General features: G+C 44.3%; 1 protein-coding gene and 6 non-coding genes across 7 annotated transcripts; all 7 read left to right on the top strand.

Moving 5' to 3' along the window:
- The first annotated feature begins 796 nt into the window (after positions 1 to 796).
- On the top strand, positions 797 to 17282 carry rab11fip4a (RAB11 family interacting protein 4 (class II) a). The gene is made up of 14 exons (XM_086133884.1): positions 797 to 1127; positions 2885 to 2957; positions 3550 to 3698; positions 3873 to 3995; positions 4658 to 4792; positions 5976 to 6011; positions 8227 to 8332; positions 8453 to 8556; positions 8807 to 8947; positions 10552 to 10633; positions 13529 to 13666; positions 13741 to 13887; positions 16582 to 16725; positions 16799 to 17282. The coding sequence occupies exons 2-14, from the start codon at positions 2934 to 2936 to the stop codon at positions 16913 to 16915; spliced, it is 1446 nt and encodes a 481-aa protein (XP_085990010.1). The 5' UTR covers positions 797 to 1127; positions 2885 to 2933; the 3' UTR covers positions 16916 to 17282.
- A 1248-nt stretch (positions 17283 to 18530) lies between these two features.
- On the top strand, positions 18531 to 18694 carry LOC147193417 (U1 spliceosomal RNA). Its single transcript, XR_015103390.1, has one exon. It is a non-coding gene; the product is annotated as a U1 spliceosomal RNA (small nuclear RNA).
- A 375-nt stretch (positions 18695 to 19069) lies between these two features.
- Positions 19070 to 19260, top strand: LOC147193416 (U2 spliceosomal RNA). Its single transcript, XR_015103308.1, has one exon. It is a non-coding gene; the product is annotated as a U2 spliceosomal RNA (small nuclear RNA).
- A 935-nt stretch (positions 19261 to 20195) lies between these two features.
- Positions 20196 to 20359, top strand: LOC147193415 (U1 spliceosomal RNA). Its single transcript, XR_015103382.1, has one exon. It is a non-coding gene; the product is annotated as a U1 spliceosomal RNA (small nuclear RNA).
- Positions 20360 to 20734: 375 nt separating this feature from the next.
- Positions 20735 to 20925, top strand: LOC147193414 (U2 spliceosomal RNA). The gene has a single exon (XR_015103300.1). It is a non-coding gene; the product is annotated as a U2 spliceosomal RNA (small nuclear RNA).
- A 951-nt stretch (positions 20926 to 21876) lies between these two features.
- LOC147193413 (U1 spliceosomal RNA) lies at positions 21877 to 22040 on the top strand. The gene has a single exon (XR_015103377.1). It is a non-coding gene; the product is annotated as a U1 spliceosomal RNA (small nuclear RNA).
- A 375-nt stretch (positions 22041 to 22415) lies between these two features.
- On the top strand, positions 22416 to 22606 carry LOC147193412 (U2 spliceosomal RNA). Its single transcript, XR_015103326.1, has one exon. It is a non-coding gene; the product is annotated as a U2 spliceosomal RNA (small nuclear RNA).
- The last annotated feature ends 2877 nt before the right edge of the window (positions 22607 to 25483 follow it).

Below are 25483 nucleotides of genomic sequence, written 5' to 3'. Positions count from 1 at the left end.
AAGAGAGAATGAGAGAACGAGAACGTGAAGGACTACAAATTCACAATAGATCGGCCTTGGTTCAATTCCAGCATGAACTGCACTCAACAATTGACTTTAAGGCTTTTGTGTTTGCATGTGTATCTGTGGGTTTTCTTTGGGTGCTCAAGTGATGCAGTACACTTCAAAACTTAAAAACTGACATAAAAAAAAAAATTCAACATTCCGTAGTGTTGGAATATTCAACACAGCTCTTACAGGTTGGTCATATTAGTACTGTAGTATAGTGTAAATTTTTGTGGGTGATTATTAATCGTTTTCATGTTTAAAAAAATATCTTGAGATTATTTGAGACTGTAATTTCATGCTGGAAATAACACTTTGGAAGATGGTTACGCGATGAAAGCTGTCACAGTGGTTTGTGTTTGCAGATGTACAACCACTCACATATGGCCAATGTTTTCAATTAACATGCATATTTTAGGACTGAGAGCGAAAGCTAGAAGAGCATAGTTAGCACGTTGTCCATGGATGTCATCATATTAAAATGCATTATTGCGTCCATGTTGATTGACTGATTAAATACATGGGTATGGCCACTGAGTAAGGGATTGCATGTCAAAAACTATGAATGAATTTAAGATCTTAATTAGGTTGATCTTAAATGACAAGCGATTCTTGTATTTTCAAACATTTGTCCATATATCTATTTTCTGTACCGATTATTTTCAATTAGGTACAGTATACCATACATACTGCAAATTTAAATAACCTAACCAGTAAATTATTCAGGCTCCGAGTGGATTCCATGCGATCGCTCGTGTGCGACATGAGATAAACGCTTTTGATTTCAGGTTGTTATTATTCGGACACCATCGCCTGTTTGCGTCGCATTTCATCCTTCTTCATCAGCAGCGGTTGTTACAACCGCATCAGTACCACTTGTTCGACGCCTTTGGCGGGTCGGATGGAGTCGCTGTTTGTGCAATTTAATTAAACGCATGGAGCGACATTTCGTGCGCGACCAGACATTCACATTGCTGTCACCGAGAGGAGGTTTGCGACGCGTGTAAAGACGAAGGCGTTTTTCCATCCAAGTGAATCATTTGGTGGACATAGTCGGCTTTCATCGTGGCCAAGGAGACGAGGTACGATGCTTGCAAACAGTGTATGATTTAAAACGGTAAATGTACAGTGATGTATATTGCCCACGTTGTATATTTGATTAAAATGTTAACTACAGGCAATTAATGTCACGCTGTGTTTTCGGCAGCCTGTTTTCGCGTCGTGCATTCCAACCGCACGGCGCGTAAAAACACCAACCTATTATGACGATTTTTTTTCCCGGTTGTTGGTTTGCCATTAAACCAAAATGTTAATTGTCATTCACCTGAAAAATATTGTCTTTTTTCATGTTGCTGCATCACCCCGTCTATAAATGGATGTTGCTAGTGAGCAGTCATATCACCCACCCATCCGTTTCAACACCGCGTATCCCGAAAAGGGTTGCGGGGAGTTGCTGGAGCCTATCCCAGTTGACATTGGGGAGGGGGGGGGGCAGACTCCACCCTGAACTGGTCGCCAGTCAGTCGCAGTGCACATACAGAGACAACCATTCAAACCCACACCCACACCGCCACTGAATGGGAACCGACCACACGCTGCTCACGCTGCCCGCACACGTCAGGTGAAATTGAACAAATGTTTACGCAGTTATCTCATCGTATTGTACACAACAAATTGATGAATTACTCGTTTTGAAATCACTCACGTCAACTGTTTGTTGGTTGCTCAGATATTATTCAAGTGAATGTGAACAGGGTAATAAAATTATTGCAAAATGTCGACGTTATTCATTACATATGACAATTTAACGTTTCGGTACAGATTTTTAGAAAGGATCAAATGATGGAGGGGCGGAGTCTCCAGCTCACACCTGCTTGAAATCATAATTAGTTAGCTTTATCAGCACTGCAGGGAGAAAAGCTTGTCGCAGGAATTTTATTGGTCCTTTTGACGGTTATAGCGCATGTCCTCTTGTGTAAAGTATCTTAGTTAGTCTTTTTGATCCTGTGCCTAGCTCCTTTTTGTGTCTTTTTCTTCTTGCTCACGTCTTGCTCTCTTTGTTCACTAAATTGTTTGATTGATGTGATGATGTTCCCTCTGCTGGGTTTTTTTGGGGGGGGGGGGGGGCGTGGGTCCATGTTTTTGCATACACTTGCCTAACACTTCAAGGGTATCATCATTTTTTTTCCAGGCCTGTTTCATGAGTTTATTTTCAAAATAATTATTTTGAGCTACTGTTCAAATACAATGTCTGATTTACGTTGTTTTTCTCAGGGTACTCCAGTTTACTCACACGTTCTCCCCAAAACATGCATGAAAGGTTACTAACACTCTAAATTGCCCATAGATTACCCATCTGAGTGTAAATTTTTGTTCGTCTACATGTGGCAAAAAAAGTCAGCTGGGATCTGCTCCAGCACACCCATGACTCCAGTGAAGATAAGTGATCCACAGAAAGGATCGATTGCTGAATACATTTTCAGAACTTTTATTTTTTTTATTCTCTCAAGTTAATTATGTGACCACGCACGATTTTTCTTTAGGGCACTAACAATTTTGTCCGTGTGTGCATATGTCAGGGAGAATCTTTCAAAGGAGGCTGGCGAGGTAGAGCCTCACCTGCATCATGATCTCTGGCAAGCATTTAGTGTCCATTTTGTTGGTGTCATAGGGCAACTCCTGTGCATAAAATGTATGAATGTGATAGAATGACATTTTTTTTTCAGGTCTTTGCCATTTTTGTTAACATACCGTCCTGCATCATCTTTTATTGCAGCCTCTCTTTTGATGTTTTTTTTCTTACTATTTATTTTCCTGCCTATCTTTCCTGTTTTGGTAGGTTATGAGACGTTGACTATTGCTGTCTTACCTCTAACCAATCAGTTTTGATGGATAGTTCTCCGCATGACCAGGTAAACACCCTAAACATTACTTTTAGCATGAGTCACCAAATGTTTGGTTCTCCTTGCTCTGTCATACCACTAAGCAACACAGTTTTGGTAACTATGATGATCGGGGCAGAACTAGGACATGAAATGCAACTACATGAGAAGAGAAACCTGAGGACACGTCAAGACAGTAAATCATCCATTAGTCTTTGCCTTCATGGAGTCAGCACTTCATCATCAAGCTGCCAAATTATATTTGCCAATTAAAGTGGACAATCTTAATTCAGTCAAGGCACATACTTTGTATTTTACATTCTAAAAATATCATGGCACACCCTCAAACAATGTCTCAAAAGCTAAATACAGTGAACCCCCGCAATTTGCAGAGGCTCAAGACGGAGCCCTGCTGTTAATAGTAAAAAGTAGTAATTGACGCTAGCCAAAAAGGTTTGTAATGAACCATAGATGCCACAAGATATCGGCAATATTTTTTTCTATTAAACAAGACTAAGGCCTGACAAAATGAAACTCCTACACTGCAATGTCAATGATATGTTTGTTTTTTCTCCTTTATGTCTAATATTGATTTTTTTTTTAAATGTCTTTCTTTTTGTAGAATAGAGAGGCAAAATTGGATCTTCCCACTATTTTGTGCACGCAGCCTTATCCAGAAAGCTGCGTGCATGTTCAGGAGCAGTGTGAAATCGAAAGATGTATTGAAAATGTTGACGTCTCTGACTTCTTGGACACTGTTTGGCAAAACCGGTCAGTTACAGTTTACCATCTTGAAGGAACAGAAACATTGAATGCGTGAATTTTAAACATGCCTTTGGTGTCTTTTTTTATTTTATTTTTTTTAACTCGTGCGTGAGTGGGAATCTGTCACAGTGAGTGTGAGAACAAATTTAGTTTTCTAACTTGTCTATATCTGATCTCCAGGGAGGAAAAATTTGAAGACTACGGTGAAGGGAAGGACGCAGATTACTCTCCAAGCAGCCCAGTCCATGAAAATGAATCCCAAGCTAAATGCTTCTCAAATTTGGGATCCTCTCGTCCATCGAGGTTGGTGGTTAAAAAGAAAAACATTCACTTGCATATACTTTTTTTAGGGGGAAAAAAAACAGATGATATAACAATTTAGTAGTGTAGGGGGTTCAAGTAACTGGTGTCAGTTATTTAAAAATAACCCTTTCATCTATACCTGCAAGAAATATAATGCAGATATTTGTTAGTTGTACTTATTTATACAGTCATGCCTTGACATATGAGTCCTCCAACTTGGAAGTTTTTCAGGTTACCAGTCCACGTGTGGACTTTGTGGTCACCGTGTGAGATGTGAGTGCTCCACATTTTAAAGGAATCGGCGGAGGCTCTTTGTTTGGCGGCAAATGAAGTCAGCTGTGTTCACGATCATGTCACAAACCATACTTTTTTAAAACAATTTCATGCACAAATAATGATAACCTGTAACCTGATAAGATGTCCACTGTAGTAACCTTTGTCCTCGGAAGGGTTAAATGTGCCATCTAGCGCACCTCCGCGACATTACCAACACCCATTCTAATCCACCCTGGCGCAGATTTTTTCGGCTTGGCGCGCCGGACTTGCCGCTGGTCCCAAAATTAGAGCGCCGTGTGTGCATTTTCACCTAAATCTATTCCATCACATTGATTGACCAATGATGAGTTCACAGTGTGGATAATTTTGTATCTTTGTCACCACAGTGGAGGACACGCAACTCAGAAAATGCGGCAACTGTATTCCAGTGAACTGCTGGATATCAACTGTTCACAGTGCTGCAAGAAAGTGAATCTGCTCAACGACTTGAATGCTCGCCTTCAAAACATCAAGGCAAGCAGGTACAGCAAGCACACGCACCAAAACATACAAGCACAGATCCAATGCATATTATTTCAATCTCATGTGATTGTTAAAATGCAGCAACAAATTATATTTTTTAATGAATCAATACACACCCTATTAAGATCCTTAAAAGAGATAATAAAGTGACCCTCACCTTTTTGCAGTTTGTTTTTTTCACAAATTCACCTATTGTCAATTAGAACCTATTTGCTGAAAAAAAACCTCACCTATTTGTTGTGCCGGTGTTCTTTTTGTCTTGCCCGAAGATGTCACAAGATACTGCAAAGCTGTGCATAGAAGGAAAGTAGTAACTTGTAACAAGAATGTAAGCCTTTTCAGAGATCTTTGTATGTTGTGAAAGAGCTAAATTTAGCCAAGGTTGTTAGCGGAAGAAGATAAGATGTGCTCACTGTTAAATATTTCAATAAAATACTGATAGTGTGCTGATTAAGTGCTTTGGGTCTCCAAGCAAGCCTTATAAATGTGTAAGCGCCTCATATATATTGTATTACAGAGGAACCTCAATTTAACGGACCAGCAACTAACAGACCCCGGATTAAATGGACAGAAAATAGTATCCAATCCATTCAAAACGGCCCCTTTAAAAGTAGTTTTTAAATTCTGTTAATTTCCAGAATTTGCCACAATTCGCCACAGGGCCAGTAAATGGCACGGTGGCTGAGGCTGGTCAAATGTTTCTGGATTGCGCTGCTCTTGTCATCAGTAATCGGATTTACAGTAGACTAAGCAGGCTAAAACACGCGTCGATGGTGCGGCCATATTGGCAGTGTCGTTTATCCCATGAAATGTAATTGAAAGCGTAAACATCAGCTATGCTTCAGCAAAAGCACGCAGCTCAAAAAAAATCTCTATGATGGAATTTCTGGTGGGTTTTGCAAGCTTGTAAATAGAGGAGCGAGGACCAAGGAATGTGCAATTCGAGGAATGAGATTAGGAGAATGACAGCCCCTGGAAGTGATGTAATTTGCAGTCCAAATATGGGGGAAGGAGTGGTACCGGACGTCTGGTGTCATTGACTTGGCACACTTCCAAAATGTCGGGGCCAGGTCTGTGATGTCATCAGCGGTCAAAAATTGGAGAAAAAAAACCCTTCTCCCATTGTTATTTTATATGTATGAAATTCTAAAAATCATTTTTCTTTCTTGTCCTGTGTTTCAGCCCCAGCAGAAGTATATCCAGCACAGCATTTGGACAGTGAGTCATTTTGCCCTTTTATTTGTTTAATGTGCTACAATAATTTTACTTTATTTTGCCACCAAAAATAAGATGCATGTTTTGCTATGGAAAAATAGGCCTTTTACTGTACACCAGTGCTTCTCAAATATTTTTTCTTCACCCCTGCTGGGAAGAAGAAAATATTTCATGACCCCCCAAACTCTCCGGATTGACTATTGGATCATTTGTCAATAAAATTGTTATTAGCATAACCCTGCATAACATCGTAACCTTTAAAACATTCAAGAAAAGAAAAAAGAGAGGGGAAAAAAGAAGAACTTTTAAAGATCAACTTTGTTTACATTTATTTTTTAGTGTGTAACAGAAAAGATTTGAAGTGCATCAAAGCTTTAAACTGCAACAATTCTTTGACTGACTAATTGTTGAACCATTCAATTCTGAAAAGTAAAAAGCATTTTAGATTGATCAGCAACATTAACTCACTTTAACCTACCATAGCAAAAGGAATATAACGATTTGTGCTGGGTATAACCGATTTACACCGGAATGGATTTTCACTCCCATGCCACAGAAAAAAAATCTCTCCTGGTTGGCATTCACTGAGGAGGAATCTGAAAGTAGGAGCTGTTGAAATGATGAAAGGAGAGGATACACACAGGGATGAGTGGAGATAGGGAAGAGTATCAGAGACGACTGTCGATAAAGATGGGAGAGTTAAGGTCTGCCTTGGAGACAGAGTTTGGAAAGAATGATTATTTGCCTTGTTGTAAGTTACTAACAAAAGAAAATCTCATTTTCATTCAGAAATCCGACCATCCATTTTCTAATCCGCTTATCCTCACAAGGGTCGGGGGCGTGCTGGAGCCCCTCACAGCTGTCTTCAGGCAGTGGGCGGGGGACACCCTGACCTGTTGTGATGTTTTCAGAGGTTGATGTCCACATACGTTATTTTGTGACTATTGGTTGTGTTTTTCTGGTATCAAGTGGCATATTCAAGCATGTTCGACCGTGAGGCGTGTCCTGCGTCCTCAGCTTTCATTATTGACAAATACCTACATACTTTGTATTTTACAGTCATGCCATTCCACGTTCCACTATGCCACATAAGGAACTTGTGGCTTCACTTTTGAAATATTTGCGCGCCAACATTGACGTATTTGTCACCTATAAGCACCGAACGTCATTTTCACAAAGGCTGTGATGGGATGTTGCCATCAATGAAACCAAACCACATTATTGTTTCTTTCTCATTTTACTGTCTTAGTGATAAACAATTAAACATTGTTTCATAACACAAAAATAGCGATTATAAAAAAAAAGTGTGTTAATTGGAAAAAATATATATATATATTTTTAGTCCCGGGCCTCAAGTTGCAAGGCATCAGCATTTTGATGGTCGGGCATGGAGTGTACCTTACCATGCTGAAAGTAGAAAGTTCCTCTCCAACTTCAACTTTCTAGCATAAGCATGAAGTTTTTTTTTAAACCAAAAAATTAAGTATTTGAGTATTCCTTGAATTAGTCCAGATGAAAAAAAAGATAAGAAAATCTTTATTTGTCTCACAATGGATACATTCCCGATTTACAGCAGCAAAATTATGAAAGGGAGAAAGTAGAAGACAAAAAATATATCAATAAATATACATATAAATAAAAACGAGTAAGTGGGGGAGAGTCCAGGTTTTCAGGTGCGTCTATTCAGTAGTGTGACAGCAGTGGGCAGGAACGAGCGGTGGTACCTCTCCTTGCAGCGCGGGTGTATCAGTCTCTGGCTGAAGGAGCTGCCCAGTGCTGTAAGGGTGGTCTGGAGGGGGTGGGAGGGTCTGTCCATCATCACTTTTAGCTTGGCTAGCATCCTCCTGTTGACCACCTCCTCCAGAGTGTCCAGTGAGCAGCCCAGGACAGAGCTGGCCCTCCTGACCAGTCGGTCCAGTCTCTCTCCGTCCCGGGTTGAGATGCTGCCTCTCCAGCAGATTATGCCGTAATGAATGGCTGAAGCCACCACAGAGTCCAAGAAGGTCTCAAAGAGTGACTCCTGAACTCCAAAAGGCCTCAGTTTTCTGAGCAATAAGAGCTGGCTCTACAGAGCAGGCCTCTTTTCTGTTTTTTTTCCTTTGAGTTGTTTGCATTAAAACTTGACCCCATCTGAATGGAATGGAATGGAGGATATATTGCGGACACTTTAACAAGGACACTGACCGTCAAAATGATCGTTGTCTTCTCGTCCCTCTAGCCAGCTTTTCCAGGTCAATCACAATGTGCTTGATTCCAGTCAGGGGAGCAGCACGGAGGATTTGTTCACAGAAAGTATTGACTGTGATCTCAACATTACAGAGAAGGTACTGACTCACACAAAACTCGTTCTTCAAAAGTGTTTTGACTCATCAAGTTGGAGTGAAAGTGTAGCTTGAAGTCGATATCATTGTGGCTTTTTGCTGGAACACTGATATGTCCTTCAGGTGAGTTATCTTGAAAAGAAGGTGACTGAGCTGGAGAGCGACAGTCTGGCTAATGGGCAGCTGAAGTCGAAACTCAAACAGGAAAATACACAACTTGTCCATCGGTAGGTTATCCAACACTGTCTGAATTTATTGTGATTGCTTCGACATTTCTATATTCTATCATTTCTATATTCTACATAATTAGATACAGACCTCATTTTGTTGGGATTAAAAAAAAGACAGAAAATAATTTAAATGTGCTTAATATTTTAAACACATTTAAACAAATTGCTGCCCTCAAAATGTGGTATTTATGAACAGTAAATGTTTTCCTCAACATCATTCAACGTGATGTGTATATATTTATCCCAGTGTGCATGAACTAGAAGAGCAGATGAAGGATGTGGAGACAAAGGCAGATCAGAGTCTGGAGGAAGAGACGAAGAGGCATGGCGAAGTTTATTGCAAGATGGAGAGGGAAAGAAACGCAGAGATAAACTTTCTGTGTAACAGGTAAAAATGCAAAGATTTGAAACTGGTGCAAACTCAGTTCTTGTTAAATCATTTTTGCTTTTTTTTGTCTGCAGGTTTGTCTTTAAGTTTTGAAGCACTTGGGAACTAGTTAAGGGAGTAGGGAGTTTCTATTCAAATACAGTATACTGGAAAGCATAAAGCTGGTGAGAGTGGGAAGGTGCACCCTAATGATTAACAGGAAACAAAAATATATATATACGGACTAAGCACCGGGAGAGAGAGAGAGATGAGAGGGGCATTGAGGGAAGGGGAGACAGAGAGAAAGGGAGAGAGATAGAAAATGAGAGAAGGGGGCAGAGAGGGGGAGCGAGAAGGAGAGAAAGAGACAGACAGACAAACACACACACCAGGGGGGGGGGGGGGTCCAGTGGTTCGCACGTCGACCTCACAGTGCAGAGGCACCGGGTTCGATTCCATCTCTGGCCTTCCTGCACTTCCTGTGTGGAGTTTGCATGTTCTCCTCTGGCCTGTGTGGGTTTTCTCCAAGTACTCCGATTTCCTCCCACATTCCAAAAACATGCATGGCAGGCTGATTGAACACTCTAAATCTGTGTTTTTCAAACCCTGTGCCCTGTGTGAGACATTGTCAGCTGTGCTGCGGGAAAATATCCAATTTGTATGCCTGTGCGGTCTACCGCCCGGCAAAGTAATCGTGTAGTACCCTTTAAAACCGCTCGAGAGCAGCAACAGCTAGCCTTGTGTTTAGACTAGAAGAGACAAGCGAATTTGTGACGTATGAATGCAGGACGGTACGGAGCCCCTGATGCGAGATCTCGCAAAGTTTTTTTTTTTTTCCTTCCATGTCCCCTTAGGGGCTCCGTAGGACGGCGGTGAATCAATAAATATGAAAGATTATAAAACACTTTTTTCTATGTGTTTATTTGATTCTAATTCAAGCGTCATTCTTAAATGTTAAAAACGGTTATAGTAACAATATAACACGTTATTTGTTAAAATAAGAAGGTTTATTTCACATTTTCAGCTCGTGGTGTGCCGCGAGATTTTTTCAATGAAAGAAGTGTGCCTTGGCTCAAAAAAGTTTGAAAAACACTGCTCTAAATTGTCCCTAAGTGTGAATGTGAGCTCGGATGGTTGTTCATCTGTGTGTGCCCTGCGATTGGGTGGCAACCAGTTCAGGGTGTACCCCGCCTACTGCCCAAGGACGGCTGGGATCGGCTTCAAACACCCCTGGCGACCCTTGTGAGGATAAAGCAGATCGTAAAATACATGGATGGAAGGACATATATTCCATCATTCTATATTGAGCATGTCATGGAGGCGTTATTGTTTTCTCTTAAAAGCAGAGACAGCAAAGAAAAACTGAAGAATAAGTAGTTTTAGCCTGGTTTTGTGGACACCGTAGTAGAAATGAAGCAAACACATTGATATACATTAAAATGAATAGTGACGAGTGGGAAGTGAAAACAAATATGACGGACTCTCACACAGATACAGCAGAAGACACTCAGTGTGGTGATGGTTGTGAGGCTTTTTTTTTATTTGTATCCATTTACTTATTTCAGTTTGACTCATAAATAATCACAGAATTTCATGGATTGGTCTGTGTTTGTCCACACACATAGGATAGAGCAGTTGGAAGAAGAGAATGGAGAAATGAAGACAAATGTGTACAGACACAAGTCTCAGGCAGAGAAACTGGACCAGGTGAGTAGTATTTATTATACATATCTGACGTGTTAATAGAATGGAGTCATAGTTTTTTTTTCTCCACCATCATCTTTTTTTTTTGAAACACAAGCCAGTTTTACTTTAATTTTGTGTGTGCAAGTGGACATGTGGACGTGTGTGCGTGCGTGCGTTCGAAGCCAGGACTGGGGATTCTCAAATCCTTGGTTGAATTACATTTGCATGGCAACACATGGATGCTGAAATCTGATTGGACCAAGGGTGGCCAACCAGTCAGAGACGGAGAGCCAATATTTTTACTGTTACTGTAAAGCATAGGTGTCAAACTCAGGTCCTGGAGGGCCGCTGTCGTGCATGTTTTCCAAGTCTCCCTGTTGCAACACACCTGATTCAAATGATCTGACATTGAACCTGTTCATTTGAATCAGGTGTGTTGCAACAGGGAGACTTAGAAAACATGCAGGACAGCGGCCCTCCAGGACCTGAGTTTGACACCTGTGCGTGTTGTTAAGGAAATATTCCGCTAGAAGTAGTAGTAGAACATTGTTGAGGAATTTCACCTTGCTATGAGAACTATTGATACTAGTCTCTGTCCTGAACATCTGCTGAAGTACTTAAAACAAAGAACGTAAGATCCTATTTCCCCTTGGTTAATTAACAGCCCCCCGAGGGTTTTCTTGCCTTCACCACCTCATAAAAGTCCCTGAATGCTGTCAAGTGCCTTCGAAGAGGAACCCTAATCTCAAGATTTGTGGACCAGCAGCAGTGGTTATACTTTGTCATCATATCAAGATCGAACTTTGCTTGACCTTCTTTGTCTCTACTTTTTACGTAGTTAGGTTTAATGGTTATGGTGTTATTCCTCTCTGCTAGTTGTGTTTGTTCAGACACTTGAAAGAAACAATGTAGAATGCTGTTGAAGGTATTTCCTGCTCACTGTTTTTACAATCACCTTTAGTGCCCTCGAACCCCACCACTTTAGGGCCCCCCTCCACAGGACATGTTTAACATCAAAAGAGGAACTGTTATCTCAAGTATCTGTGTTCCTGCCATCACACCAAATGGTGGGTAGTGGTGGTCTGGTCTCACCTCACCGCTCCCAACTTCTACCAGCCACACTGGGTCAGATGACATGTTACTTTCTTTGTTTCGGGGATTTGCATGAGAGGCGTACCTCCCCGCCTCTCATTATCATATTGTCTCTATACAATCTCATGAATGTGTTTCTTTGACGCTTCCTGAAGAAATCTGAGACTCCCAGGAGCCCGAATCAATTCGTGTTGCGTTGTGATAAACTGAAGAAAAGACAACGTGGTGTTGGGTCTTCTTCCACATTATTGAGAGATAAAAGAACCTGTGTCCAAGGAGGACCAAGAGCAATTTGACCGCTCCCATTCCTCAACAGTGTAAAGAGTCGCATCATACCCTTCCACGCACGCGTGCGCACACATACGCACGCGCGCACACACACACACACACACACGCACACACTTTTTTGGCCAAAGATCGACTTTTGAAGCGACCAACTTCCCACGAACGACCCGATCGTGCACGTGCAAGCATACACACACACACACACACACACATGCACGCTCTCACACACGCGCTCACGAGGGGGCCCATCAGTGCACTTGTGTGCGCGCATATGCACGCACACTACGATGAGCAACAATCGGAACGGGTCGAAAATGAAAGAACGCTAAAGATGCAAACAAACAAATCTTTTTTTTTTTCCTACCCATTTCCTCCTCCCACCCCTTGCGGTCGACTTGGGACCAGTTCGCTGGCTCCCAGTCGATTCTGATCGACTTATTAGGCACCCCTGCCTGAAAATCAGAGGTAATTCGCTGACTAGCTTAGCGCTTAGCGCCGTTGTTTGCGCATGAGCGGTGATGCAGTCATCTGATTGGTTGCCCTCTGTCAATCAAGTAACGGGATTGGTGATAGGCTGACATAGTACGTTCTGTGTTTAGCGCCTTGTTTGATTGGCATCGCCACTGCCGAGGACGAGCTTAGCGCTTAGCGCCGTTGTCTGTGCATGAGCGGTGATACCGTCATCTGATTGGTTTCCCTCTATGTCAATCAAGTAACAGGATTGATGATAGGCTGACGTAGTACGTTCTGTGTACTTGACGCCTTGTTTGAATGGCATCGCCACTGCCGAGGCGTTTTCGACACTTGTCGTGTGAAAGCCCGGGAGCCGCATTGAACCAGCCAAAGAGCTGATTGCGGCTCGCGAGCCGCGGGTTGGCCACCACTGGATTGGACAAAAAAAAAAATAATTTAAGGCACAAACATCTGGAAGCTTAACTGCCAAGACACGTGTTCTTCCTTCACGTGACCGTTCACATTCTTTACGCCTAGTCTTTTTTTTTTCATTGGAGAGCGTGAAATGGCCCACAAATCCTCTCGGCGCTTTTTACCAGCTATGGATCTTAGCTCGCACTTCCACCATCAAATCGTTCTCATCTGCTTTCTTCCCGGGAGCGTGATTGAAGTGGGTGATTGGCTTCCGTTCAGCGCTCCAGTCGCCCTCTGATTGGTTCTCTTGTCCATTAGTCCCGTCTTATTCATTTCCAGAGTGGTTCTTTTCTCCTACTCCTCCTGAGTCCTTCTTCTGATTGGATTTCGTTACTGTGGTTTTTTATTTGTTCACGAAATCGTGAATCATTTTATTTCTCGTTATCGTATCAATGAAGGACTTATATTTTTGTTTTCATGTGTGGAAAAAAAATACGTGTGTCAAATGACAAATAACACTGGCTTGGTCAGAACATCTTACGTATAATGTACTACCAAAACTCCACATTCAATACTGAAATTGTTTTGATTGATTGATTGATGCAATATTGTCACATCCTCTAATTATCATTGTTGATTTGGATAGTTATGTCATTTGGCTGAATTCCTTAGGAGAAGCAGAGGATGATGGACAAGCTGGAGGACACAAGCCTGAGGCTAAAAGACGAGATGGACCTCTATCGGAAAATAATTGACAAACTTTGGCATAATCGCCGTGAGTTTCATAAGGAAAAGGAGGCCATGCAAGAGGCAAGCATCCACCTCATAGAAAAGTTGCCAATAGACATTTCCGGTGTTTAACCTCATCTTAACTCCACCTGCAGCTGATCGATGATCTTCGCAGAGAACTGGACTACTTGCAGCTGTTTAGGATGGAAATGGAGCATCCGGGAAAACACAAGGGCCTCTCTGAGCACAATACGAAGCCTCGGGAGATGGAAATGGAACAGGAAGTCAAAAAATTGAAACAGGTTCCTACACAAACAATCATTACATTTTCATTTCTACATATTCTGGGTTAGTCTGAAGAGTTGTAAGTGGGTGGTGATGGGAAGATGTTAACAGTGCATCGAACAAGTATTTACAATGCCTCACTTTTGTTACATTTTCAAAAAGAGTAGGTTTTTTTCCTCTCAATGTTAGCAAATGAAATCCCAACTCATCGCATACACCAGCTCTCCTTTCCTTTCTTAATGTCTCCTCTGTATTTGTTCCTGGAACAAATACACAGCACAGCAAAGCTAGTACAGCCTCAAGCATTTTTTAAAATGCCACAAGCTTGGTACACCTACCTTGGGACCGTGTCACGCACTCTTCTTTGCAGCACCACTGAAGCTTCAATCAGATTGTACCGGGAACTTCGCTGTGCAGCCATTTTCGGATTTCTCCTGATTAAACCGGATTCATGTTTGGGACAATTGAAAATACAAATGGTCTTGGAGTTACTCCTTTCATATATTGAATGTGTCATAATACAGTCTTTAAAAAACACTGGAAAAGTTATTGAAATTGATAATGTATATCCCAGGTCCTTGAAAAAAATACATTCTATAAAATTTTGGAGAAGTAATTAATGGTAAGTAAAATTCAAGTGGTGGGATGCTTAGGGTTTCTTGAAGGTGTCAAAATAACCTCCATAAAATCTGTGGATTTCGATAATTCCATTTCTTGCCTCGGCAAAAAACAACATGGTTTCCACAGTCAACAGTTGTAACTTTGACAGAGTTTGGCCCTTTGTCTCCTTGGTGTTAGCTGCTTTGGTCCTTTATTTGGTCATGGAGGGTCGTGCATGTTTTTCTCTGTGTTGTCTTGAGTTACTCAATTACATTTTGTCAGATCGTTAAACCTTCTTGCTGCGTATAGCCCTGCTCTGTTTTTTTTTTTTTTTTGCATGTAAAGACTTTAACTTCTCCACGTTTGTCTCCTGTCTGCTTCTGGGTCCAAATTCCGCCAGTCACCTGACAGTCAATGACTGTAATTCTCATACAAGACAACCTCATATTGTGGTCATCATCATTCTATGAGCTCAATCATATTGGGAACCACGGCACATCTTCAGAAGGAAGATTTATGAGGATGATGGCTTTATTCCTCGAAATAGCACTTCTGGTGATGCAGGCAGATATGACACCGGTGAACAATTTGAAAAACGATTGTAATGAGTCCGATTTTTTTTATGCTGATTAAAATTTAAATTGGCAAGCTGATTCCAAAAATTGGCATTGGTTATTTTCTAGCATGTCAGTGTTCCCCCCCAGTTTATCATATGAGCAAAATATTACTGATTAGCTGTAGTAAGACTTGCTAGCTTATTACGATTGGACTCGTCAACAGCTGCAGGTCAACTACAGTCACAATTGAGAGTGCGGTGAGAGGTGTGTGTGGCTCCCAATGGGTCAATACTATCGACCTCTGCAAACTGAGAGCTAGAATACCGTATTTTCCACACTAAAAAGCGCACTGGATTATGAGGCGCACCTTCAATGGATGTCCTATTTTGTAATTTTTTTTCATACATTAGGCGCACCGCATTATAAGACGCAATCTACAAGCATCCACTAGATGGAGCTACGCTCAAGGAAACACCAATAGAAAGATCAGATGTCAGTAAAACTTATTTAATAAAGCAGCGATACAGTTCACTTAACCAACAGCAAGTTATGACATTGACTAGTTAACGTTGAACTGTTTTGCTGCTGCCTTTTTGTCATAGTCCTGTTCTGTTTCGTCTCCAGTCGGTGGCATCGGAAGGCTTTTCCTCCCGCTCCGCACCCGTTACTCAAAATGTCATCACGCCTGGCTAAAAGGGACTGCCAAGCCATCACCAGTTGTCGGATAACTTGCCTTGCTCACGACTCTCATCCAAATGCTTGTTTTCTAGACTTTCCACATTCTCCCTCCTCGTCATAGTCTTACGAAGAATTTCCTAGTTTTGTTCGAGTTTCCCTTTGATCTGGTTTTGTAACATTATCCTCAGTGTGTTTTGATTTTCTTGTAATTGGCTTTTCCTTGTCCTTTCGTGACAAGTGATTTTGCCTTTTGCAGGCGCTTTTGGTTAGTAGAATTTTCGTGGTTCTTTGTTACCAGCGTTTTATATTGAACTTATTCTGTTAATAATAATTAACTTTTATTTTATTTTTTATTTTTTGTACTTGATCTTATCCTAGTCTGCATTTGTGGTTTCCGCTCTAGTTCCGGAACCATAATAGATGGGCATTCGATTGTAAATTCTGTTTATTTTAATTTATTAATTTTTTGTTGTTGCTTTCAACACTTCTAACTATTCCATCCTCATGTTTAATTTACATATATCCACATTTATTTCGTATTTCTTAAAAAACCGGGGGTCCTATACTGTCGCTCAAAACTTGATGTGATAAAGACTGAGATCAGTTTCGTATTCCTCACTCATAAATTTGTGAAAAACCGCTGTCGGATCTAATGGAGCAAAAATTGTGTTCCTCCGTGTTATCCATGGTCTTCCACTTTCAATAGATGAGAGCAATTGCATTGCATTTATTTAGAAATGCAATGTAATTGCATATGAGTACAGCAGAATGTAAAGTTAATTTCCTTTTGGAGCAAAGTATGACAAATCTTTAACAACAATAATGTTTCAACCAGAATACCCTCTGAAAGGAACTGTCATTTTTGTGTTTCCACAGGAGAACCATAAATTGCGAGATCAGAACGATGACTTGAATGCTCAGATTCTAAGTCTGAGTTTGTATGAGGAGAAGAGCCTGTTTTCGTGCCATTCAAAGGTCCAGTGTCTGGCTGCTGAGATTGACAATGCTTCACGGGATGAGGTCTGTTTGAGTTCTTCCTTCATGGGATTTCCATTTATATTGTTTTTATGAAAACACTTTTTTTCTTTTTCAGTTGGTCGACGCTTTGAAAGCACAGGAGGAGAACAACCTGCGTTTGAGGAAATACATGGACAAAATCATTTTGGCCATTCTTGACCATAATCCCTCAATCCTGGAGATCAAATGTTAAACAGAACTCTAGAACGCCTCTATATCCGACTTTATTGATTAAACAGGAGCAGGATGTGTTCACGAAACAAGAATGTAAATTATTTTACTCTGATGTGATTTGTGCAAAAAAAAATCATTCAGTCTCTCAAACAGTACCTCCATACGGTATGTCATCAATTATGTAGTAATACTATTACAAATCAAAGGCTTATAGATTTCCACAAACACTACGAATACTCAAAAATGTTTCATGCTGTTGAAAGGCAAAATCTTGATTATTTATCACTGTCTTAGTGAACATTGTATTTTAGGCAAAAATTGGTGTAAACACAATGAGATTTTATTACTTTTGCGATTGTGATCCGAAATACACAAAAATGAAAGTATTTTAAATGTAATTCTTTTGTGCAAATAACGTTGTTTGTATTGTATTGTCCACAAATGGAACAAGGAACAGCAAGGGTGAACCATCCTAGGAGGGGCCGGCCTACAGAAAGTATGACGAGCACAGCAGCGTCTCATCTCCGAGGTCACAAAGGAACCAGAACAACTTCAAAACAATTGCAGGCCTCCCTCACCTCCCCTAAGGTTATTGATGGCTCTTTGGAAAAGATTGGGCAAAAATGACATCCATGGCAGAGTTTCCAGGCGAAAACCACTTTTGACCCAAAAGAATATAAAGGCTTGTCTTTAGAAAGAAAAAAGAATGTGTACGTTTCCCAATACTTTAGGGAGAATAGTCTGTGAACCAGGCACAGCACCAGGATTTTTTCTAAGGAGAAGGGGTGCCTTGACTGTTATGGGGTCGGGGTGAGGGGTTGGGTGGTCTAAGAGAAAAAATAGATTTCATGACTTGAAGGTATGATTTGCCCGAAATTAAAGATTTGGACCCTACCAACCAATTGCAGCAATTGATTATGCCTTTGTATACCTTTCCGTGCACACTCCTCAGTGTGACAGAAATGCCCAAATTGTATGCCTGCATCCTCTGTTCGTATTGGGAATGCTTGTTGTGCACGTGGGGGACACGGTGGTTGACTGTTTAGCATGTCCGCCTCACAGTGCAGGGGTGCAGGGTTGAATGAATGAATGAGTGCTGACAGCGAGCGTCGCATGTCGCTTACGAAATCCCTATCATCCTATTAGATCCATGGTACATATGAAATTGTTAATATGGTTCAATATTGTGATACAACACAAATGTGTCCAGTGAATACACTGTACTTTTGTCTTGAAGGCCGACGGTCATTTTTGTCAACGAAGACATTCGACCTACCTAAAAAAGAAGAACCCCGCCGCCCCCGTTTCTTGTTCACAAAATAGAATCGGGAAGACACTTGCCCAAAACGGCAACTCAATGAAGCGACATGGACCGTGTATAAAGCTAACTAAAACGAATGATAATTACAGCGAAAAGGAATGTCCTTCTTTTTCATTTTGGTCGAAAGTAACTTGCGAGCCTTTTGGGTTGATTTTAAACATATTTACTTCGATCTGATCGATAAAAGCCGAACCGCAATGACAATTCCAAAACGACCTTACCCCTGGACTGCTCGCACTTGTCTCAGCAGATGCGCCCGTGACCGAAGACGGTGCGTGTGCTAAAGACCCTGGCCTGGTGACGGGTCCAACTCATACTTACCTGGCAGGGGCAATGCCATGATCAAGAAAGTGGCTCACCCAGGGTGAGGCTCAGCCATTGCACTGCGGTTGTGCTGACCCCTGCGAATTCACCAAATGTGGGAATCTCGCCTGCAAAATTTCTGGCAGTGGGGGACTGCGTTCGCGCTCTCCCCTGATGAGTTTGTCAATGGCAATTTCTCACTTCTCCCATTTGTGCAGATCTCCTTTACACCAGTGTTGGCGTAGGCTACGGCGAAAGCCAAAAGGGGGAACTGCAAGTGGTAGCTCACTCATTGGGGTTAGGTGCCTCGGAACATTGATTGCCGCTTTCCTATTGGGGCACCTTGGGTTAAATGATACAGGACCCAGCAATTGCTCAGCTTTTGTTTCATTTGCGGGCTGGCAAACAAAACCGTTGCCCCTGCGATCGCAGAAATGTGTGGAGTTGTTTGGCATGTCATTGTTTTCGCTGTGGCTATTTGACATTTGCCACCGTCACTGTAGCCCGCACTGTCAGGAATGAAGTCATCCCCTGTGTCGCTTTGCCCTTATCGCTTCTCGGCCTTTTGGCTAAGATCAAGTGTAGTATCTGTTCTTATCAGTTTAATATCTGATACGTCCCTTATCTGGGGACCATATATTAAATTGATTTTTGGAGTCGGGAGATGGAATAGGGGCTTGCTCCTTCCACTCTACGCATTGACCTGGTATTGCAGTACATTCAGGAGCGGTGCATTTCCCTCTCGGGTAAAGTTAAATATTTCAGTGGCGTCTGCGAAAGGCCCTTGATCCATGCACACTGCGAACACCTGGATGAAGTACACCCGTCCTTCTTGCGGTCTGAAAAGCTTGATGTGTTTTGAAGGGGCAGAAACTCTCGGGCAAGAAAAATGCATGGCCTTCTCGCTGTACAGGGAAATGTGTACATGACTTAAAAAACCCTCTTCTAAAGGTTTTCGCTTCCTTTGTGGTGGGGTTTTGGAATCCCCTCACAATGGTAAAGAGCGCTGAGCAGGTGGCGGCAGGCCTTGGAAAATTGATGTCATTGAGAGTCACAGGCCAAAGGCTGTCTGAAATTGTTGACGGCCTATTCCCAAAACAACTTTAATCTGGACTTTCGCCCGGATGAAAAACTGGCTCGGATGCTCGCGTTCCGACCGGCGCCTTACTCTTTCTTCCCGAGCCCGAGACTGGTACGCCCGAGGCCGTCTCCACGGAGACGATCAGCTTAGCAGCTTCGGCAGCTGCCTCGTCCAGCGAGTTTGTGTTGATGTGTGTTCCCCAAGGTCATTTTTGTCAACGAAGACATTCGACCTACCTAAAAAAGAAGAACCCCGCCGCCCCCGTTTCTTGTTCACAAAATAGAATCGGGAAGACACTTGCCCAAAACGCCAACTCAATGAAGCGACACGGACCGTGTATAAAACTAACTAAAACGAATGATAATTACAGCGAAAAGGAATGTCCTTCTTTTTCATTTTGGTCGAAAGTAACTTGCGAGCCTTTTGGGTTGATTTTAAACATATTTACTTCGATCTGATCGATAAAAGCCGAACCGCAATGACAATTCCAAAACGACCTTACCCCTGGACTGCTCGCACTTGTCTCAGCAGATGCGCCCGTGACCGAAGACGGTGCGTGTGCTAAAGACCCTGGCCTGGTGACGGGTCCAACTCATACTTACCTGGCAGGGGCAATGCCATGATCAAGAAGGTGGCTCGCCCAGGGTGAGGCTCAGCCATTGCACTGCGGTTGTGCTGACCCCTGCGAATTCCCCAAATGTGGGAATCTCGACTGCAAAATTTCTGGCACTGGGGGACTGCGTTCGCGCTCTCCCCTGATGAGTTTGTCAATGGCAATTTCTCACTTCTCCCATTAGTGCAGATCTCCTTTACACCAGTGTTGGCTTAGGCTACGGCGAAAGCCAAAAGGGGGAACTGCAAGTGGTAGCTCACTCATTGGGGTTAGGTGCCTCGGAACATTGATTGCCGCTTTCCTATTGGGGCACCTTGGGTTAAATGATACAGTACCCAGCAATTGCTCAGCTTTTGTTTCATTTGCGGGCTGGTAACCAAAACCGTTACCCCTGCGATCGCAGAAATGTGTGGAGTTGTTTGGCATGTCATTGTTTTTGCTGTGGCTATTTGACATTTGCCACCGTCACTGTAGCCCGCACTGTCAGGAATGAAGTCATCCCCTGTGTCGCTTTGCCCTTATCGCTTCTCGGCCTTTTGGCTAAGATCAAGTGTAGTATCTGTTCTTATCAGTTTAATATCTGATACGTCCCTTATCTGGGGACCATATATTAAATTGATTTTTGGAGTCGGGAGATGGAATAGGGGCTTGCTCCTTCCACTCTACGCATTGACCTGGTATTGCAGTACATCCAGGAGCGGTGCATTTCCCTCTCGGTTAAAGTTAAATATTTCAGTGGCGTCTGCGAAAGGCCCTTTATCCATGTACACTGCGAACACCTGGATGAAGTACACCCGTCCTTCTTGCGGTCTGAAAAGCTTAATGTGTTTTGAAGGGGCAGAAACTCTCTGAAAAGAAAAATGCATGGCCTTCTCGCTGTACAGGGAAATGTGTACATGACTTAAAAAACCCTCTTCTAAAGGTTTTCGCTTCCTTTGTGGTGGGGTTTTGGAATCCCCTCACAATGGGAAAGAGCGCTGAGCAGGTGGCGGCAGGCCTTGGAAAATTGATGGCGGATTCAGCGAATTGATGCCATTGAGAGTCACAGGCCAAAGGCTGTCTGAAATTGTTGACGGCCTATTCCCAAAACAACTTTAATCTGGACTTTCGCCCGGATGAAAAACTGGCTCGGATGCTCGCGTTCCGACCGGCGCCTTACTCTTGCATTCCGAGCCCAAGACTCGTACGCCCGAGGCCGTCTCCACGGAGACGATCAGCTTGGCGAGGCAGCTGCCTCGTCCAGCGAGTTTAAGTTGATGTGTGTTCCCCAAGGTCATTTTTGTCAACGAAGACATTCGACCTACCTAAAAAAGAAGAACCCCGCCGCCCCCGTTTCTTGTTCACAAAATAGAATCGGGAAGACACTTGCCCAAAACGCCAACTCAATGAAGCGACATGGACCGTGTATAAAACTAACTAAAACGAATGATAATTACAGCGAACAGGAATGTCCTTCTTTTTCATTTTGGTCGAAAGTAACTTGCGAGCCTTTTGGGTTGATTTTAAACATATTTACTTCGATCTGATCGATAAAAGCCGAACCGCAATGACAATTCCAAAACGACCTTACCCCTGGACTGCTCGCACTTGTCTCAGCAGATGCGCCTGTGACCGAAGACGGTGCGTGTGCTAAAGACCCTGGCCTGGTGACGGGTCCAACTCATACTTACCTGGCAGGGGCAATGCCATGATCAAGAAGGTGGCTCGCCCAGGGTGAGGCTCAGCCATTGCACTGCGGTTGTGCTGACCCCTGCGAATTCCCCAAATGTGGGAATCTCGACTGCAAAATTTCTGGCAGTGGGGGACTGCGTTCGCGCTCTCCCCTGATGAGTTTGTCAATGGCAATTTCTCACTTCTCCCATTTGTGTCGATCTCCTTTACACCAGTGTTGGCGTAGGCTACGGCGAAAGCCAAAAGGGGGAACTGCAAGTGGTAGCTCACTCATTGGGGTTAGGTGCCTCGGAACATTGATTGCCGCTTTCCTATTGGGGCACCTTGGGTTAAATGATACAGTACCCAGCAATTGCTCAGCTTTTGTTTCATTTGCGGGCTGGCAACCAAAACCGTTACCCCTGCGATCGCAGAAATGTGTGGAGTTGTTTGGCATGTCATTGTTTTTGCTGTGGCTATTTGACATTTGCCACCGTCACTGTAGCCCGCACTGTCAGGAATGAAGTCATCCCCTGTGTCGCTTTGCCCTTATCGCTTCTCGGCCTTTTGGCTAAGATCAAGTGTAGTATCTGTTCTTATCAGTTTAATATCTGATACGTCCCTTATCTGGGGACCATATATTAAATTGATTTTTGGAGTCGGGAGATGGAATAGGGGCTTGCTCCTTCCACTCTACGCATTGACCTGGTATTGCAGTACATGCAGGAACGGTGCATTTCCCATCCATCCATCCATCTTCTACCGCTTATCCGGGGCCGGGTCGCGGGGGCAACAGCTTTAGCAGGGAAGCCCAGACTTCCCTCTCCCTAGCTACTTCTTCCAGCTCTCCCCGGGGGATCCCGAGGCGTTCCCAGGCCAGCTGGGTGACATAGTCACTCCAGCGTGTCCTGGGTCTTCCTCGGGGTCTCCTCCCAGTGGGACATGCCCGGAACACCTCACCAGGGAGGCGTTCAGGAGGCATCCGAATCAGATGCCCAAGCCACCTCATCTGGCTCCTCTCGATGTGGAGGAGAAGCGGCTCGACTCTGAGCCCCTCCCGGATGACCGAGCTTCTCACCTTATCTCTAAGGGAGAGCCCGGACACCCTGCGGAGAAAACTCATTTCGGCCGCTTGTATCCGGGATCTCGTTCTTTCGGTCACGACCCATAGCTCGTGACCATAGATGAGGGTTGGAACGTAGATCGACCGGTAAATTGAGAGCTTCGCCCTTCGGCTCAGCTCCTTCTTCACCACGACAGACCGATACAACGTCCGCATCACAGCAGACGCTGCACCGATCCGCCTGTCGATCTCTCGCTCCCTCCTGCCCTCACTCGTGAACAAGACCCCAAGATACTTAAACTCCTCCACTTGGGGCAAGATCTCTCCCCCGACCCGGAGGGGGCACTCCACCCTTTTCCGACTGAGGACCATGGTTTCAGATTTGGAGGTGCTGATTTTCATCCCAACCGCTTCACACTCGGCTGCGAAACGCTCCAGTGAGAGTTGGAGAGCCCCGTTTGAAGGAGCCAACAGCACCACATCATCTGCAAAAAGCAGGGATGCAATACTGAGGCCACCAAAACGGACGCCCTCAACGCTTCGGCTGCGCCTAGAAATTCTGTCCATAAAGATTATGAACAGAATCGGCGACAAAGGGCAGCCTTGGCGGAGTCCTACCCTCACTGGAAACGATTCCGACTTACTGCCGGCAATGCGAACCAAACTCTGACATCGGTGGTATAGTGACCGAATAGCCCGTATCAGGGGGTTCGGTACCCCATACCCACGAAGCACCCCCCACAGAACTCCCCGAGGGACACGGTCAAACGCCTTCTCCAAGTCCATAAAACACATGTAGACTGGTTGGGCGAATTCCCACATACCCTCGAGGACCCTGCTAAGGGTGTAGAGCTGGTCCACTGTTCCACGGCCGGGACGAAAACCACACTGCTCCTCCTCAATCTGAGGCTCGACTTCCTGACGGACCCTCCTCTCCAGCACCCCTGAATAGACCTTACCAGGGAGGCTGAGGAGTGTGATCCCTCTGTAGTTGGAACACACCCTCCGGTCCCCCTTTTTAAAAAGAGGGACTACCACCCCGGTCTGCCAATCCAGAGGCACTCTCCCCGTTGACCACGCGATGTTGCAGAGGCGTGTCAACCAGGACAGCCCCACAACATCCAGAGCCCTGAGGAACTCCGGGCGGATCTCATCCACCCCTGGGGCCCTGCCACCGAGGAGCTTTTTAACCACATCGGTGACTTCAACCACAGAGATAGGAGAGCCCACCTCAGGGTCCTCAGACTCTGCTTCCTCCAAGGAAGACGTGTTGGTGGAGTTGAGGAGGTCTTCGAAGTACTCTGCCCACCGGTTCACAACGTCCCGAGTCGAAGTCAGCAGCGCCCCATCCCCACTGTACACAGTGTTAGTGGTGCACTGCTTCCCCCTCCTGAGACGTCGGATGGTGGACCAGAATTTCCTCGAAGCCGTCCGGAAGTCGGCTTCCATGGCCTCACCGAACTCTTCCCACGCTCGGGTTTTTGCCTCGGCGACCACCGAAGCTGCGTTCCGCTTGGCCAGTCGATACCCGTCAGCTGCCTCTGGGGTCCCACAGGCCATAAAGGCTCGATAGGACTCCTTCTTCAGCTTGACGGCATCCCTTACTGCTGGTGTCCACCAGCGAGTACGAGGGTTGCCGCCACGACAGGCACCAACCACTTTACGGCCACAACTCAGATTGGCCGCCTCAACAATAGAGGCACGGAACATGGTCCACTCGGACTCAATGTCCCCCGTCTCCCCCGGAACATGGGAAAAGCTCTGTCGGAGGTGGGAGTTGAAACTCCTTCTGACAGGGGATTCCGCCAGACGCTCCCAACAAACCCTCACAATACGTTTGGGTCTGCCAGGACGGACCGGCATCTTTCCCCACCATCGGAGCCTACTCACCACCAGGTGGTGATCAGTTGACAGCTCCGCCCCTCTCTTCACCCGAGTGTCCAAAACATGCGGCCGCAAATCCGATGATACAACCACAAGGTCGATCATCGAACTACGGCCCAGGGTGTCCTGGTGCCAAGTGCACATATGGACACCCTTATGTTTGAACAAGGTGTTCGTTATGGACAGTCCGTGACGAGCACAGAAGTCCAATAACAAAACACCACTCGAGTTCTGATCGGGGGGGCCGTTCCTCCCAATCACGCCCCTCCAGGTCTCACTGTCATTGCCCACGTGAGCATTGAAGTCCCCCAGCAGAACAAGGGAGTCCCCAGCAGGAGTACTCTCCAGCACACCCTCCAAGGACTCCAAAAAGGGTGGGTATGCTGAGCTGCCGTTTGGTGCATATGCACAAACAACAGTCAGGACCCGTCCCCCCACCCGAAGGCGGAGGGAAGCAACCCTCTCGTCTACCGGTGTGAACCCCAATGTACAGGCACTGAGCCGGGGTGCAATGAGTATGCCCACACCTGCTCTGCGCCTCTCACCATGAGCAACTCCAGAGTGGAAGAGAGTCCAACCCCTCTCGAGAGAACTAGTACCAGAACCCAGGCTGTGTGTGGAGGCAAGTCCGACTATATCCAGTCGGAAATTCTCTGCCTCACACACCAGCTC

Source organism: Hippocampus guttulatus, chromosome 16 (assembly GCF_054856545.1).
Source record: "Hippocampus guttulatus isolate MCC_2025c chromosome 16, RoL_Hgut_1.0, whole genome shotgun sequence".
In the NCBI taxonomy this organism is placed as follows: Eukaryota; Metazoa; Chordata; class Actinopteri; order Syngnathiformes; family Syngnathidae; genus Hippocampus; species Hippocampus guttulatus.
Note: the sequence above shows the minus strand (reverse complement) of the source record. Positions and strands in the feature narration are given on the sequence as shown.

Coding starts and splice junctions, on each gene's coding strand:
- rab11fip4a (XM_086133884.1), top strand. CDS start 2,934: ATGGATAGTTCTCCGCATGACCAG. Junction 2,958..3,549: donor ATAGTTCTCCGCATGACCAG/GTAAACACCCTA, acceptor TTCTTTTTGTAG/AATAGAGAGGCAAAATTGGA. Junction 8,948..10,551: donor ATAAACTTTCTGTGTAACAG/GTAAAAATGCAA, acceptor CCACACACATAG/GATAGAGCAGTTGGAAGAAG.